The sequence below is a fragment of the Notamacropus eugenii genome, chromosome 6, assembly GCF_028372415.1.
Source record: "Notamacropus eugenii isolate mMacEug1 chromosome 6, mMacEug1.pri_v2, whole genome shotgun sequence".
NCBI lineage: Eukaryota > Metazoa > Chordata > Mammalia > Diprotodontia > Macropodidae > Notamacropus > Notamacropus eugenii.
The window spans coordinates 336066345-336079561 of NC_092877.1; the positions used below are offsets into that span (position 1 = coordinate 336066345).

Consider the following 13217-nt stretch of genomic DNA (forward strand, 5'->3'; position numbering starts at 1 on the left):
TTTCCCCCCTTTCTTTCCTTTCTCTTTCTCAGTCCCTTTAGGAATAGCTCTCAGAATCTAGGGTCTTCTTTTAATGAGTTTTTCCCTCATAGGCTGCAGCAGCCTGGGGCTACAGGGATGTGTTTGTATATTTGTGTACGGTGAGTGTGAGCAGATGAAAATATAACGAGACAGATCTGCGAAGATCTCTCTGAGTATTTTAAGATCTATGGTGATGACTTAATGCATTGGGGACCTAAAACCCTGGAGCTTATTACTGGTGGGCTTCTTTCTTTCTTTCTTTCTTTCTTTCTTTCTTTCTTTCTTTCTTTCTTTCTTTCTTTCTTTCTTTCATTCTCTCTCTCTCTCTCTCTCTCTCTCTCTCTCTCTCTCTCTCTCTCTCTCTCTCTCTCTCTCTCTCTCTCTCTCTCTCTCTCTCTCTCTCTCTCTCTCTCTCTCTTTCTTCTCTTCCTTCCTGACTTTCTTATCTCTCCCTCTCCCTTTTTAGTAACACGGCCTAGCATCGCAGTTCGTGTGAGCAGCAGCCGCCGCTGCCCCCGCTGCCGTGGCCGCCGCCGCCGCCGTGGCTGCCGCTCCCGCCGCCGCTGCCCCAGCCGCTGTGGCCGCCGCCGCCTCCGCCGCCTCTGCCGCCGCCTCTGCCGCCGCCGCCGCCGCCGCCTCTCCCGAGTCAGGTGACGGAGCCGGACTGGGAGGAGCCGGGAGCGCGTTGGGCCCGGAGCTCTGACACACGTACCATTCGCTCAGGTTCGCCGCCCGCGACGAGGCACCCGGCTCCGCGGGGGCTGCAGCCGAGCCGGGGGGATCCCGCCCGGAGTCCGAGGAGGGTGACACCAGGGAAGGGGTGGAGGAGTCGTAACCCGAGCTCGGAGGAGGAGACTTGCAATGCACTTTCATGTGTTTCCTCAAGGAGCTGGGGTGCGTGTAGGATTTGTCACAGCCTCTCACTTTGCAGTTGTACGGTTTGTCGCTGGTGTGCACGTGAGAGTGTTTCTTCCTGTCGCTGCTGTTCGCGAATCGTCTGTCACAGCCTTCAAATTCACATTTGAATGGTTTTTCTCCTGAAAGAATGCAATTAACGATTACATACATTAGTTAGGGAGTGGGTTGGGAGCCTTCCTCCCTCTCTGTCTCTGTCTCTTTGCAAAACAAAAAAACAAAAGATTCCAACCCCAAAAAAGGGGGGTGAAGGAGAGAGAAGAAAAGAAAACCCTTCCACATGACCCCAGGACTTTCAATCCCCCCCTTTTCTTCCCCTCCCCCATGGAACCAGCTCACATCCCTCGATAAATAGAGATCTATTAACCACTCCCTCCTCCCCACCCCCACATACAACCTACGGTTTGAGGATTGGGAGTTTGGGAGAGGGGAAGAGAGAGAAGGTGACTCCATCTTAGTTTAATTTTCATCGTCTAAAATCTCAATGGATCCGTCTCCACCCCGCCCCATCCCCCACTTGAGTTTCCAAAATCCATTCTCCTGAACGGGACCCACTTTACACCATGAAAAAATATTGGCTGTGAAGCTAGAATCTACCCAATTTAAAGTTGTCCTTAGACCCAAACGCCTTCTTCTTCCTGTTCAAATTGTTTTCTAAAGTGGGTTTTGTGCAAATGACAAAGCAGTCAGATAATTTAAAGACCAACTGCAGTTGCACACTGCGTGTAAACAATGTGTATTCTGTCTTCGGGGAAAGGTATTCTGAGCTCTTCGGTGGGCAATGATTCACTTCTGAGGCTGTTTTCACATGAAATCCATTTTCCCCCCTCTCTCGTCTACCCCCTGAGGGAAAACATTTAGCAGCATTCTTCAAATCTTTCCTAAATAATCCTCTATCTCTCTATACTGGAATGTATGTAATAATATTTTATTATAATGGGTTACAACGGCCTCCCAAAGATATTAACATGTGCTACTTGGTTTTATTGTCAATGGAGTGTTTAAAAGACAGATTGGTCTCCACTAACCGCTGAAGGCAAGATCTAAAGTGCTGTAACTCCTAAGCAGAGGTGAAGGGGCCAGACTTGCCTGTTGTTAGAGTTAGAGGGAAGGCCTTGCAATGAATTAATACCTCCTCCATGGATGGGGAAGGAATTTGATTAGGGTCAAATTTGCCTCAAAACTATCACAACCAGGCCAGGGCCCACCTTCATAGAGGCAAAAATAGAAATCCTATCCTCAGGAGAATTAGAAAAGGATTTTCTCAGCTTGGATGCAGAGACGTGCCTAGGAGCCAATAGAAGGTGATCATACATGCATGACCTGTAGAACGTATTGGCAAAATTATGTACCAGATAAGGGCCAGTTATGTATTGTGTTATTCCCACCCCACCCCCAAAAAGTGTTTCCTTATCTGCAACCAGGGAATTGCAAAATACAGAAACATCAGCTCTTGCCTCGTCTCAGTCAATGCTGCCAAGTCAAGTAAGGTATGTGACTAAAGCACCTAAAACATAGCTGGGTATATGGTGTCAGAGGTTATTATATAGAGATTGTATGCTATCAATGAAGGCCAAATCCCATCCTCTAAACCCCTACTCCCACTTCATCATAAAGCCAATTCCAGGGGGAAAAATATATTTCCTTGGAATGCTCTAGATTTGGTTCATGTAAACAAAGCCTTACTCAACAAAGATAGACTTCTAAGGGAGAAGGATTTAGAGTGTATGGGTGTCTATCTATCTATCTATCTATCTATCTATCTATCTATCTATCTATCTATCATTATCATCTATCTATCTATCTATCTATCTATCTATCTATCTATCTATCTATCTATCTATCTATCTATCTATCTATCTATCTATCTATATGCCTGTCTATCCATTCATCTGTATGAATGCAGGATTGATCCAGGCCAACACACTTGCTTCACATGAAAATGAATGCCCTTTGAAGAAGACCAGCCCTGAACAGTTCTTCCTCCTGAAATTTACGTTGTAAATGTCCTTTCCCCCTTCCCCCACATACACACCAACGGTGCCTTTCATTTTTCATTTATCCTCTTTTTAGGGAGAGAAAAAAGATGGCAGAATAAATCAGTGTCATCACTGTCAACATGTTCTCCCTTTCTCTTCCTCTCCCCCACTGGTCCAGTTCGTATGGATGACCAAAAACTTTGTCTTTCCCTTTCTTTAAAAAAAATCATCTAGAAAAATGACTCAATCAAGGTCCTGCGAAGGAAGAAAAAGATCTTCACTGAGAAAAAGATCGGAGAATTCTAAAGGCTACATTTTCTCCCACCAGAACAACCACAACCAAAAAATCTTATGACTGCCTAATTAGAGTTTCACGTAAAGGAAGAGTGTTTGACCTCCGGCCGTGAAGCCAAATCCACAGTGAAGGAAGGATATTAGACCAGTACAAGCAAGCGGTAAGTTAGGAGGCCCGTGGGAAAGAGGACGGGTAAAGCCAGTGCCAGACCCCGGGAAGTTACGTGTCAGGTAAGAAAGACAGGCCCAGCTGAGTTAACGTAGCTTGTTCTTTCTTTGGAGCTCCAAGCCCTCGGCCTCGGTGGCCCTTGGCTCCTTCTCCTTTGGACTCCATAGCCAGTCTGCTGGTCCTAGCCTAACAGTCCTGACCTCGGCCTCGACCTCAGTTAGGATCGGCGGTCCGGGAAGCGTCTCGGTCGCGTTCGCTATAACTCCAAGTCGGCCTGAGAGCCGAGCAAGCAAAGTGAGCGCCGAGCGTGGTCTAGGGGAGCAACTAAGGCCTGTGGGAGAGGGGAATGCAGGGCGCGGATCATCCAAACCTGGTTTTTGAGGAACTCAGCAGCTCTCCAGTTTGGGGCTCCTGCTCCTCCGGCCTCTGCTGGAACTCCATAAATGTCCTGGGCCGAGCAGGCCGGCCCGGGGAAACGGAGCGGTCCTCTCCCTTTGGGGCTTAAGGGATCCGCCTCCCGCTGCAAGCTGCCGGGCCAAGTTAGGAAGTCTAGGGCGGCCCCTCTGCAACCGCCATTTTATAGCACACTTGTGGCTGGACACAAGTATTTAGGGAAAAATTCCACTCGGTATGTTTTATTTTTCCTTCTCTACGGGGCTTCACCTCGATATTTTTACGTTTGGCTACACGAACAGGGAGAGGGAGGAGAAACCCTGTAGGAGGGAAGGTTAGGAGCCTGAGTTTCGGGAGGCAAGATTAGTGCCTGAGAAAACGAAAGCTACAGCGCCGAGCAGGGCTAGGGTCCCTTTCTTTCTCCTCCCCTCCTCGATCTCCCTATTGTTCCTGCTGCATCCTCCTAAGCGCCACAAGGTAAAGCAAACCCCTCAGTGTTGGCTGGGTTAAGGTGCCTTTAAGTTAAATCCCTAATTTTAAGAGAGAAATTCTCCGAATCTCAGGAAATCTCTGCTTTTCACCACTCCCCGGGACTGGAGGAAATGAAACGTCATTAATATTTGAAAAGGCAATTATTTTCCTGTTGAATCTAGAACTGTCTTCATGAATAATTTGTAGCGAGTTCTATTGCAATTTTAGAAACATTTTGTTTTTTTGACAACTTAGGGTGTTTAATAGAAACGCAGGAACAGGCAAGGCCCTGTAGGATTTTTACACGGCGCGATAATTAATCACAATGGAAGCTGAAAGTGAAAAGTGGATACTTAGAAAACTGTGGTTAACAAACCCCAACCTGCACTCACTGCGACGCCCTGAACTTGCGTCTTTGCTGTAGGTCAATTTCACTAAGAATTTAACCATTTTCTGCTTCAGAGACTTCAAACAGTGGACCGGTAAAGAGCAGTAAAAGTTTGTTTACTCAAGGAACACTCTGTCATTAAGGATGAGTTGGCCTGTTAATGACTCTTTCTACCTGCTCAGAGTTGACAAGAAGCTCGCAGAGGTGTTATTCTTACCCCTTGAAGCATAGGTATTTCTTTTTAACCCCTGAATCAAAATAACACTGCAGGCGTTGTGGTAGATCTAGGGTCCGTGTAGACACTAAAAAGATCTCAGAGCTGAGACTGTAAAATAGTCAGGCCCAAAAGATGCTACCTTCAATTAAGGAAAGAGTTAAGAACATACTAAGTTTGAACTGAGTAGAGGAAAGGGGGCGGAGGGGAGAATGGACAAATGTTCTACGTAGTATTCTTCAGGTCGATAGCTCCGAGTAGGTTCAACCCAAGAGACCTACCTTGGGAAGAAGGGGGAAGTTTGACATCGTTCTTCGAAGAAGTAAGCAACGTCAATAGCTAGCAAGACTTCTGATAAGGAGACTGTAAGTTAACTTTATAAAACAGAGATAATGCAGAAGTAGGAGTGAATAGGAAAATAGAAAAGGGAGGGGAGAGAACAACTATGTTGGAATCGATTTCATTCTCTCTTTTCCCTCCCCTTTCTCTCCCCCTCCCTCTTGTTTCCTTTCTCTAATCCCCCCTCCCCTGAAAAATGGGGAAGGGGAGGTTACTGCTACTAGAATAGAAAAAAAAACAACAGCTAAAGAGACTACAAATACCGGCTGCTAAACTAATTAATACAACTTCACAGGCTGTTCCAGGAAGTGTGAAAACTTTCTCCTTGCAATTTCATTAAGTATAGATGCTTCTGGCCGGAGGAGTTCAAGCTTTGCAGGATCTTCCATCCAGCGACTTTCCTCTCTGTTAACTAGAACTAACAGATGTGTTTGACACATGTCCCCATTTCACTTAACAGTTCTCTGTAAATGACATTTCAAGCAGATAGGCCCAATTGTTCCTAGACTCTGGCTAGAGGTGAGGATTCACAAAATGTGTGGGGTCTGTTGCCTCTGTAAGTTAAAAAGGGAGGACTTCGAATCCAGATACGTATGGTTTTGCAAAGTCCTCCTAACCTCATTTTCATTGCTAAACCCCACAGCAGGCAGCAGTGAGAAAGAATCACCAATTTAAAGGCAGGAAAGGTTCAGCCACATGAGTCAAGACAGCCTGGAAAAAGTTTGAGGCCCATTGTTCACTCTTCGCTTGGGGAGCTCGCCACACCGATTTGATTTTTAAAACGCCCTAAATACACCCTAAAATATTTAAATCGTGTGAATACAGAACTCATACAAAGGGACACATACGTACTCATTCCCCATCCTTACCCTCCCCCATAACAGAAACATTGTAGCTACGTACTTCGCCTCCAAAACTTGAATGAATCTAAAAATAGAAAAACGGAATTAATATTTTATGGACTTTGGCACATGGGAAAACAAAAATACAGAAGTTGAAACCTAAGGAAACCAAACACTGAGGGCACACAAAATACACCGCTTGCTTGTATCATAGTTGCTGAACAAGATAGAGAGCGATGAATACTGACCTGTGTGAGTTCTTTTGTGTATTTTGAGATTTTCTGATCTAGCAAACACTTTCCCACACCCCGGGAAAGGACAAGGAAAGGGCTTTTCCCCCGTGTGCACTCGGATGTGATTTACAAGTTTGTATTTGGCTTTGAAAGGTTTCCCCTCTCTCGGACACTCTTCCCAGAAGCAGATGTGATTGGACTGCTCCGGGCCGCCAACGTGCTCCACCGTGACATGAGTTACCAACTCGTGCATGGTGCTGAAAGTTTTGTTGCAAAGTCTTTTGGGCGCTTGCTCCACCTCGATCCACTTACAGATGAGTTCCTGCTTGATGGGCTGCCGCATATAGCGAAAGAAGGCTCCGGGGCCGTGGTGGGGAGCTAGGTTCACGTTCAGGTTCATTCCCCCGTAGTTATGCAGAGAAGCTGCAGCGAAAGGATCTGTCCTGGAGGCGGGCACTTGAGTGAAATGCTCGGACCTGGCGTACATGTCTCCAGGTAGCCCCAGTCTTATCTGTCCGTTCAGATGACCACCTGGGGAGGCCTGGGGAGGCAGCTCATGGAGTCCAGAGAAAAGAGAGTGATGCCCATCTTCGGGGTGGTGGTGGCCATGGTGTCCAGAATAGCTACCTGTTGTTGAGACAAACATTCCGTGGTGAGAATTGGGAGCAGGGGGCTGCTCACTTAGCCCTGGCATCATGGGGGCTGGCAGATCTCTGCGTATTAAGAAGTCCCTACCTGCTGAAAGCGCCTGAGCGGGGTGGGAGACAGGGTAAGGGATAACTGTTGAAGGCACTGGGCCAAACGCTCCGGTTGGACTACCGACCACCTCAGCGTGGCCTCCTGCCATAGAATGAGGAGGTGGTGGAGGAGGAGGAGGAGGAGAATGATGGTGGTGATGGTGGTGATGATGATGATGATGTTGGTGTCGGTGATGGGGATGAGGATGATGGGCAGGGCTGATTTTGAGGGCCGAGGGATGATGGTGCCCCATGTGTTCGGCTCGGAATGGACTCGGCCCTAGGCGGGATTCAGCAGCGTACTCCCCAGGGTGCGAGGGAGCCATTGAGTGGGGGTGACCGGCGAACACCGGGAAGCCTGTGACGCTCTGTGGGGGATGGTGGTGATGATGGTGGTGATGGTGATGATGAGCCCCTGCCAAGTCAACTAATCTCAGCGCCGGGTTCCGTTTGGAGAGTGCAGCTGGTTCCATCACTGGGCTCCCCAAAGCCTCCACACTCATGGCTTCTAACGCTACAGTCACCTGACAGCGGGGAGGAGGAAAAGAAAAAAAAAACTTTTGCAAAGTTTTTTTTTCAAGTTTTGGCTTTTTTTTTTTCTTTTTAATGCCTACGTGGAATCCCATACGCTTGAGAGGCAGCAGCAGGACGCAGGGAGATACTGAATAGAGATTCATGGACACGGCTGCAGCCCAGAGAGCTAAACAATTACCCCACCCTCTGATTGGCCGGCGCCGGATGATTGACGTCATTGATGACAGGTCCTGCTGGAGACTGAAAGGCTTTAAGCTGGAAGGGGAAACACACACACACACACACACACACACACACACTCACTTACTCACACTTATTCACATTGCACATGCGCCATGACTGGGGTACCAATTCTTTTCTTTCTCTCTGTCTACCCCCCCCCCGACACACACACACACACACACACACACACACATCCACATCCCTTCTCAAAACAGTTTTGGCTTTGTTGTATCCTTAAAAAATTATTTTTGATCCTGCCTGGTATCTTCATTAAGAATATTAAAAAAAAAAAACTGTTTTACTGACAAATTCAGATCTGCTCCCATGTCCCCTGGCTAAGCCGAGGTCTTGGGCCACTGGGAAGAGCAGAGGTTGGCCACAGAGCTAAAACAGCCCTACGGTGACTACAGCTGCGGCGGGAAGACCTACATAAACTCAGGCTGCTGTTGGGAGCTCCTTCAACTCTTCTCTCAATTTGGGGAACTGGGATGGGTTTAGGGACAGCCACAATCCAGCTGAAATCAGGTAGCAGCTGGAGAGTGAGCTGGGCACATCCTCTGCCTTGGAAATCCCTGTACTTAACTTGATTATCTAAGTCTACTTTCTCTCTGTCTCTCTTTCTCTCTCTCCCCTCCCTCCCCTCTTCTGTTTCTCTATGTCTGTTTCTGTGTCTGTCTCCACCTCTTTCTCCTCCTCCTCAGTCCCTCTCCCTCCCCACTAAGATCTGCTTTCTCTACTCCCCAGGCAGAAAGCCCGATAAACGAACAAGGAAGATCAGTTTTGGAGCCTGGTCCCCGGTCGACGGGGCCCAAGGTCATCTACTTTCGAGTTCGTGGCAGACTAGACATGGTTAGTGTCTACCCTTTGATAGGACAACAGTCAGAGGTCTTTGTGACACAAAGTAAAAGCAAGGAAAGCTTTTTCTACAGCCTGATTGAAATAACCACATAAACTCTACCCACTTTCCAACTCCAGTTCCTTCCCTTACATCCCTTCCCTCAAAACAACATTAAATCCACACACACACACAAAAATCAATACATACAAAACAAAAGAAACAAAAATAAGCCTCCAGAGAAGAAAGAGATGACCCCAAGCTTTCTTTCTTTCCCTCTCCGCTCCTCCCCCACTTCTTCAGTGAGAAATGCTGGCAGCCTAGAACCTTTACTTGCAGCAGAGCTACAAGGTCGCCTACTTTTCTGCCAGTCCCCCAGTTAGTTCCAGAGGCGTTGGCCTCAGAAGCCAGGATTTTTGTCTTTCTTTTTAAAAAAAATCATGTTCATTTTCATTTCCAGAAGCTGCCCGAGTCCCATCCATTAAAAGCGTCTGTTGCACAGTCTGTTGCAAGGGAAGGGGGGGGGGCTCTCTAGAGCTGGGGACAAGCTGCGCTCCCCAGCTATGAAGACAGAACTCCCCTGGGAAGCGAGAGCTGGTTAAGTTTGCTCACTGACACTTGTTGACTAACTACATGCCTAACTTCCCCATATTTTTTTCTGGGCAGCTGCTGGTGGGGCTCGCTTGCTTTTTCCACGCTCTCTCTCTTTCTTTCTTTCCTTCCTTCCTTCTTTCTTTCTTTCTTTCTTTCTTTCTTTCTTTCTTTCTTTCTTCCTTCCTTCCTTCCTTCCTTTCTTTCTTTCTTTCCTTCTTTCTTTCCTTCTTTCTTTCTTTCTTTCTTTCTTTCTTTCTTTCTTTCTTTCTTTCTTTCTTTCTTTCTTTCTTTCTTTCTTTCTTCCTTCCTTCCTTCCTTCCTTCCTTCCTTCCTTCCTTCCTTCCTTCCTTCCTTTCTTTCTTTCTTTCTTTCTTTCTTTCTTTCTTTCTTTCTTTCTTTCTTTCTTTCTTTCTTTCTTTCTTTCTTTCTCTCTCTCTCTCTGTATTTTTCTTTCTTCTGCCAGATCCCATTGCCAAGTGTGACTACCACAGGGCTTGAGGCTGGATGAAGGGTGGCAGGCCACGAGTTTGTTTCTTCTGCGGCTAGACATCACGGACTTCAGCGAGGAGATCCTCCCTGCCTGATTCCCATTTTGTGCTGTTAAGTGGCAGAGAGCTACTGGTGCGTGAAAGTAGCCGATGAGAAACCCGTTAGGTTAAGAGGGAGCTGAGTGTTGAGCAAGCAATGAGGTAATTTCCTTTGTCTGCTTTTACCGGATGGTGCAGTCTTCAATGCCTTCCTATTTAAAGGGGCAAGGACAGAAACCAGCATCCACCGCTAACTAGCTTTAGGACAGTCTCCAGCAGGCAAGGAAAGGGGGCCCAGAGACTGACTGTCAGACTGTGTGTGTGCTTGCTCATCTCTGACTGGTTTACAACAGTTCTCCCCCCAAGTGCAGGAGTCCTTACTTCAGCTTCCAAAAGGAGGTTGGTGAATGGAGGGGAAAACAAACAAACAAACAAACAAACAAACATTTTCCCATTTGAGATGAAATAACTGTTTTCTTTCTTGGGGGGGAAGGAGAGTTAGAAAAAAATTGAATGTATAGTGAACCCTCCTCACACTGAATGAGGACAATTATCATATGCTTCCTGCTCAATCAATTTCTTCTTCTTTTTTAAAGAGATCCAAATCATTGAATGGATTTCTAATGCAAAGGCAGATTCTTACTAAGTTCCTTCAATAACTTATTGTTCACTTTTTCTCAGGACACTCTGCACGATGCAATTCAGCGCAGGGATTAACTCTTAGAAGAATTTCACTTGCCTTTAACAAGCCCAAGCATTCCACTGTCTGGGCCCCCAAGAGCTTAGCAAATCTAACTCCACTACCAATCGATGCCCCAGTTGAGTTTTAAAGTATGGGAGGCTATTGGACAGCTCAGGACTTCTCCATTATAATTCCCCCATTAAACAAAGCATTTGTATGGAATGTTTTACCATATGAAATTTTAAGGGTAGATGCTATGATCTGTTCTCCCCTTTGCTACCTCACCCCACTCCCACTTTTTTCAACTTCCTCATCAGCAACACACCTGGATATGGAGGAACTTGTTTTTTGTTTTTTGTTTTTTTCCCCAGGACGACTTTCAGATGTTGGAGAATGTTTTCAAAATAAATGAACCATCCTTGGCCGTGTTTGAAGTTTGGCATTCCAGGCATCAGCAAGTAGCTTAAAAGTCTCCACCTTTACGAATTTATTTTTAGTGATTCATTTCTAAGGTTGTACAGAGATCTCCTGGATCCAAATGTAAGGAATTACTCAGCTGTTACTCAAAAATAAACATAGATTATGTCCTTGGAGCCAAGTGTTTTCCTACTAACCTTTCAACACTGAGTTTGATATATTGTTTAGTGCATGAAAGTCCTACCTTAAAGGGAAGAAATATCCAAAATGCTTGGTCAATTAAAAGTGTATTCACAATTAGGTCTTGGACCTGTAAAGCAGATTGTCATACACTAAGGGCATCTTCAATTTTACTTTTAATTTAATGAGTCATTTAATTGTTCAACATGTCTATCAGTGCATATACAATATGAATGTATGACATACATATATAACATGTTCATACATGTATACAACAATGTATGTGGGCAAGGTGTATTGAAATCCACATATGTGTATGTTCAATGTGCATTTATGCTTAGTTTTGAGGGAACCCTTGGGAGACTTTTGTAACTGCAAAGTCAGTGAATAGAAACATCACTGTATAAGAGTGGTTCTCCTTGTCAAGGTTTAAATGTACATGCACTATAATTACACCCCTTGGAAAACTTTGAACATCTGCTCACCTGAGTATGTGAGTAACAAGAGGAGTCCACTTACTTGTCCTAGAAAAATTACCGAAAAGGGAAAAAAGGGATTCAATATAAGTCATGCCCAGATATGTTCTTTCTTAGAATGCTTTAAAACTGGGATACATCTTTGGCTATTTCTTCTTGAGTGACCAGTAGCCATTCTGTGGACTTTCCAAATTTCCCTGATCTTGGCAGGAAAGTTGAAATCATATAATATGAGTTTAAATCCAGCATGGAAAACTCAGAAAATGGTTACCAGAAAACTGCCTGATAAACATAGAAGAAATATTGCTGCTCCCAATATTTTCACCCCTTCAGATTTATTCAGAGATTGATAGGGAAGACCCTCTTGAACAGTGATATTGAGCAATGAGGTCCTATTGTCTCTGTGCAGTTAGACAAGAGTTTGGATGGGTTACCTCTGAACTAAGAGTAGAAGGCCTTTTGCCAATCTCAGTACCTAGACATAAGGGACTGAGTGCAGAGTGAATTCAGATACTACCTAAGGAGCTGGGGAACAGTAGGTTGGAATTCAAGTAACTTCCTCTGGTAGATTATTACAGAGACTGTCAAGGTCAAAGGAAAGTATGCACACTACTAAACAAAAGGTAACTCTGGCTCCAAAATAGAACAATTCATTTTCCTATTTGATTTCAAGAGGAAATTAGCTCTAGAGAAGCCTTTGGAGGGTCTACAATACAATAGTGTATGTTAGTGCTTCAGTGTACGCATAATTTTTACACAGACTGGGCCAACTGAAAACCACAGAAAGCAGTTTCTTTTAGATAAATAAAGCCTCAGAAACCTTATGGAATACAAAATCTTGAAAGCCAGTCCTATATGCTAAATGTTAAATTCTCTCTGTTTCTTTATCTCTGACTCTTTGTGTTTCTATCTCTCTGTGTCTGTCAGTCTCTTCAATAGTGCAAACACAGTATTACCTCTCAGGGAATTTTTAAAAATATAGTTAAAGCGTATAGAACATTCAGTGATGCTACTTTCTGCCAGTTTTTCTGATCTCTTTAGTTCAAAATTGTTCCCCTGCACTTTATTGCCCCAGTGAAAGAATTTATACATTCAGTATACCTCAAACGTTTTAGGATTTTAGGAGTGCAGAATTCAGAGCTGTAAAGGACTCAGGTTGTGAGTAACATATTTCCATATATGAATCAAGTTTTTATATTGAAGAATATTTACATATAGAATTTTTTTTAACAAAAGCTGTTTATATCTTTGAAAGTATGCTATAGTTTAAAATGACTTCTAATTTTCTTAGGGCTCAGTAGCAAGCCCCAGAAACCACAAGTCATTTCTAGCTTCATAAAGATATATCTAGATTAATGTTAATTATGGAAGGGGTTATTCAATATAAAGTATAATTTCCTTCCTGGTTACAAAAATAAAGATTTCTCATTTCTCTCTGAAATTAAGTTTCTTCACCAATTAAGAATATAGCACAAGATTTTGGTCAGTAGTCAAAAGTCTATGGAAGAACATTGATTTGCACTCCAGAGTATGCAAATGAATTGTGAAATCTCAAGACTAAATGAAGAACAAAAAAAGAGAAAGTTCTCTTCCTCTACTCTGAAAAAGGCTGGTCTGTTATAACCATTAAAAGAATAGATGTGGTAGGAAAAGTTGTGCTAGTAGTATTTCATTCACTAAGATGTCTTGTTTATGAAAACTACATGAAAGTGTTATGGAAGAATAAGAAATGTGTTTCAAGATTACCCAACAAAG

The 13217-nt window shown here is 44.5% G+C and overlaps 1 protein-coding gene across 1 annotated transcript; it reads right to left on the reverse strand.

Moving 5' to 3' along the window:
• Positions 1-483: 483 nt before the first annotated feature.
• Positions 484-7498, reverse strand: LOC140511694 (zinc finger protein ZIC 4-like). Its single transcript, XM_072620875.1, has 2 exons — positions 6274-7498; positions 484-1058 (listed from the first exon to the last, which is right to left on the reverse strand). Exons 1-2 carry the CDS (start codon positions 7496-7498, stop codon positions 484-486), a joined length of 1800 nt encoding a protein of 599 aa, XP_072476976.1.
• Positions 7499-13217: the final 5719 nt, after the last annotated feature.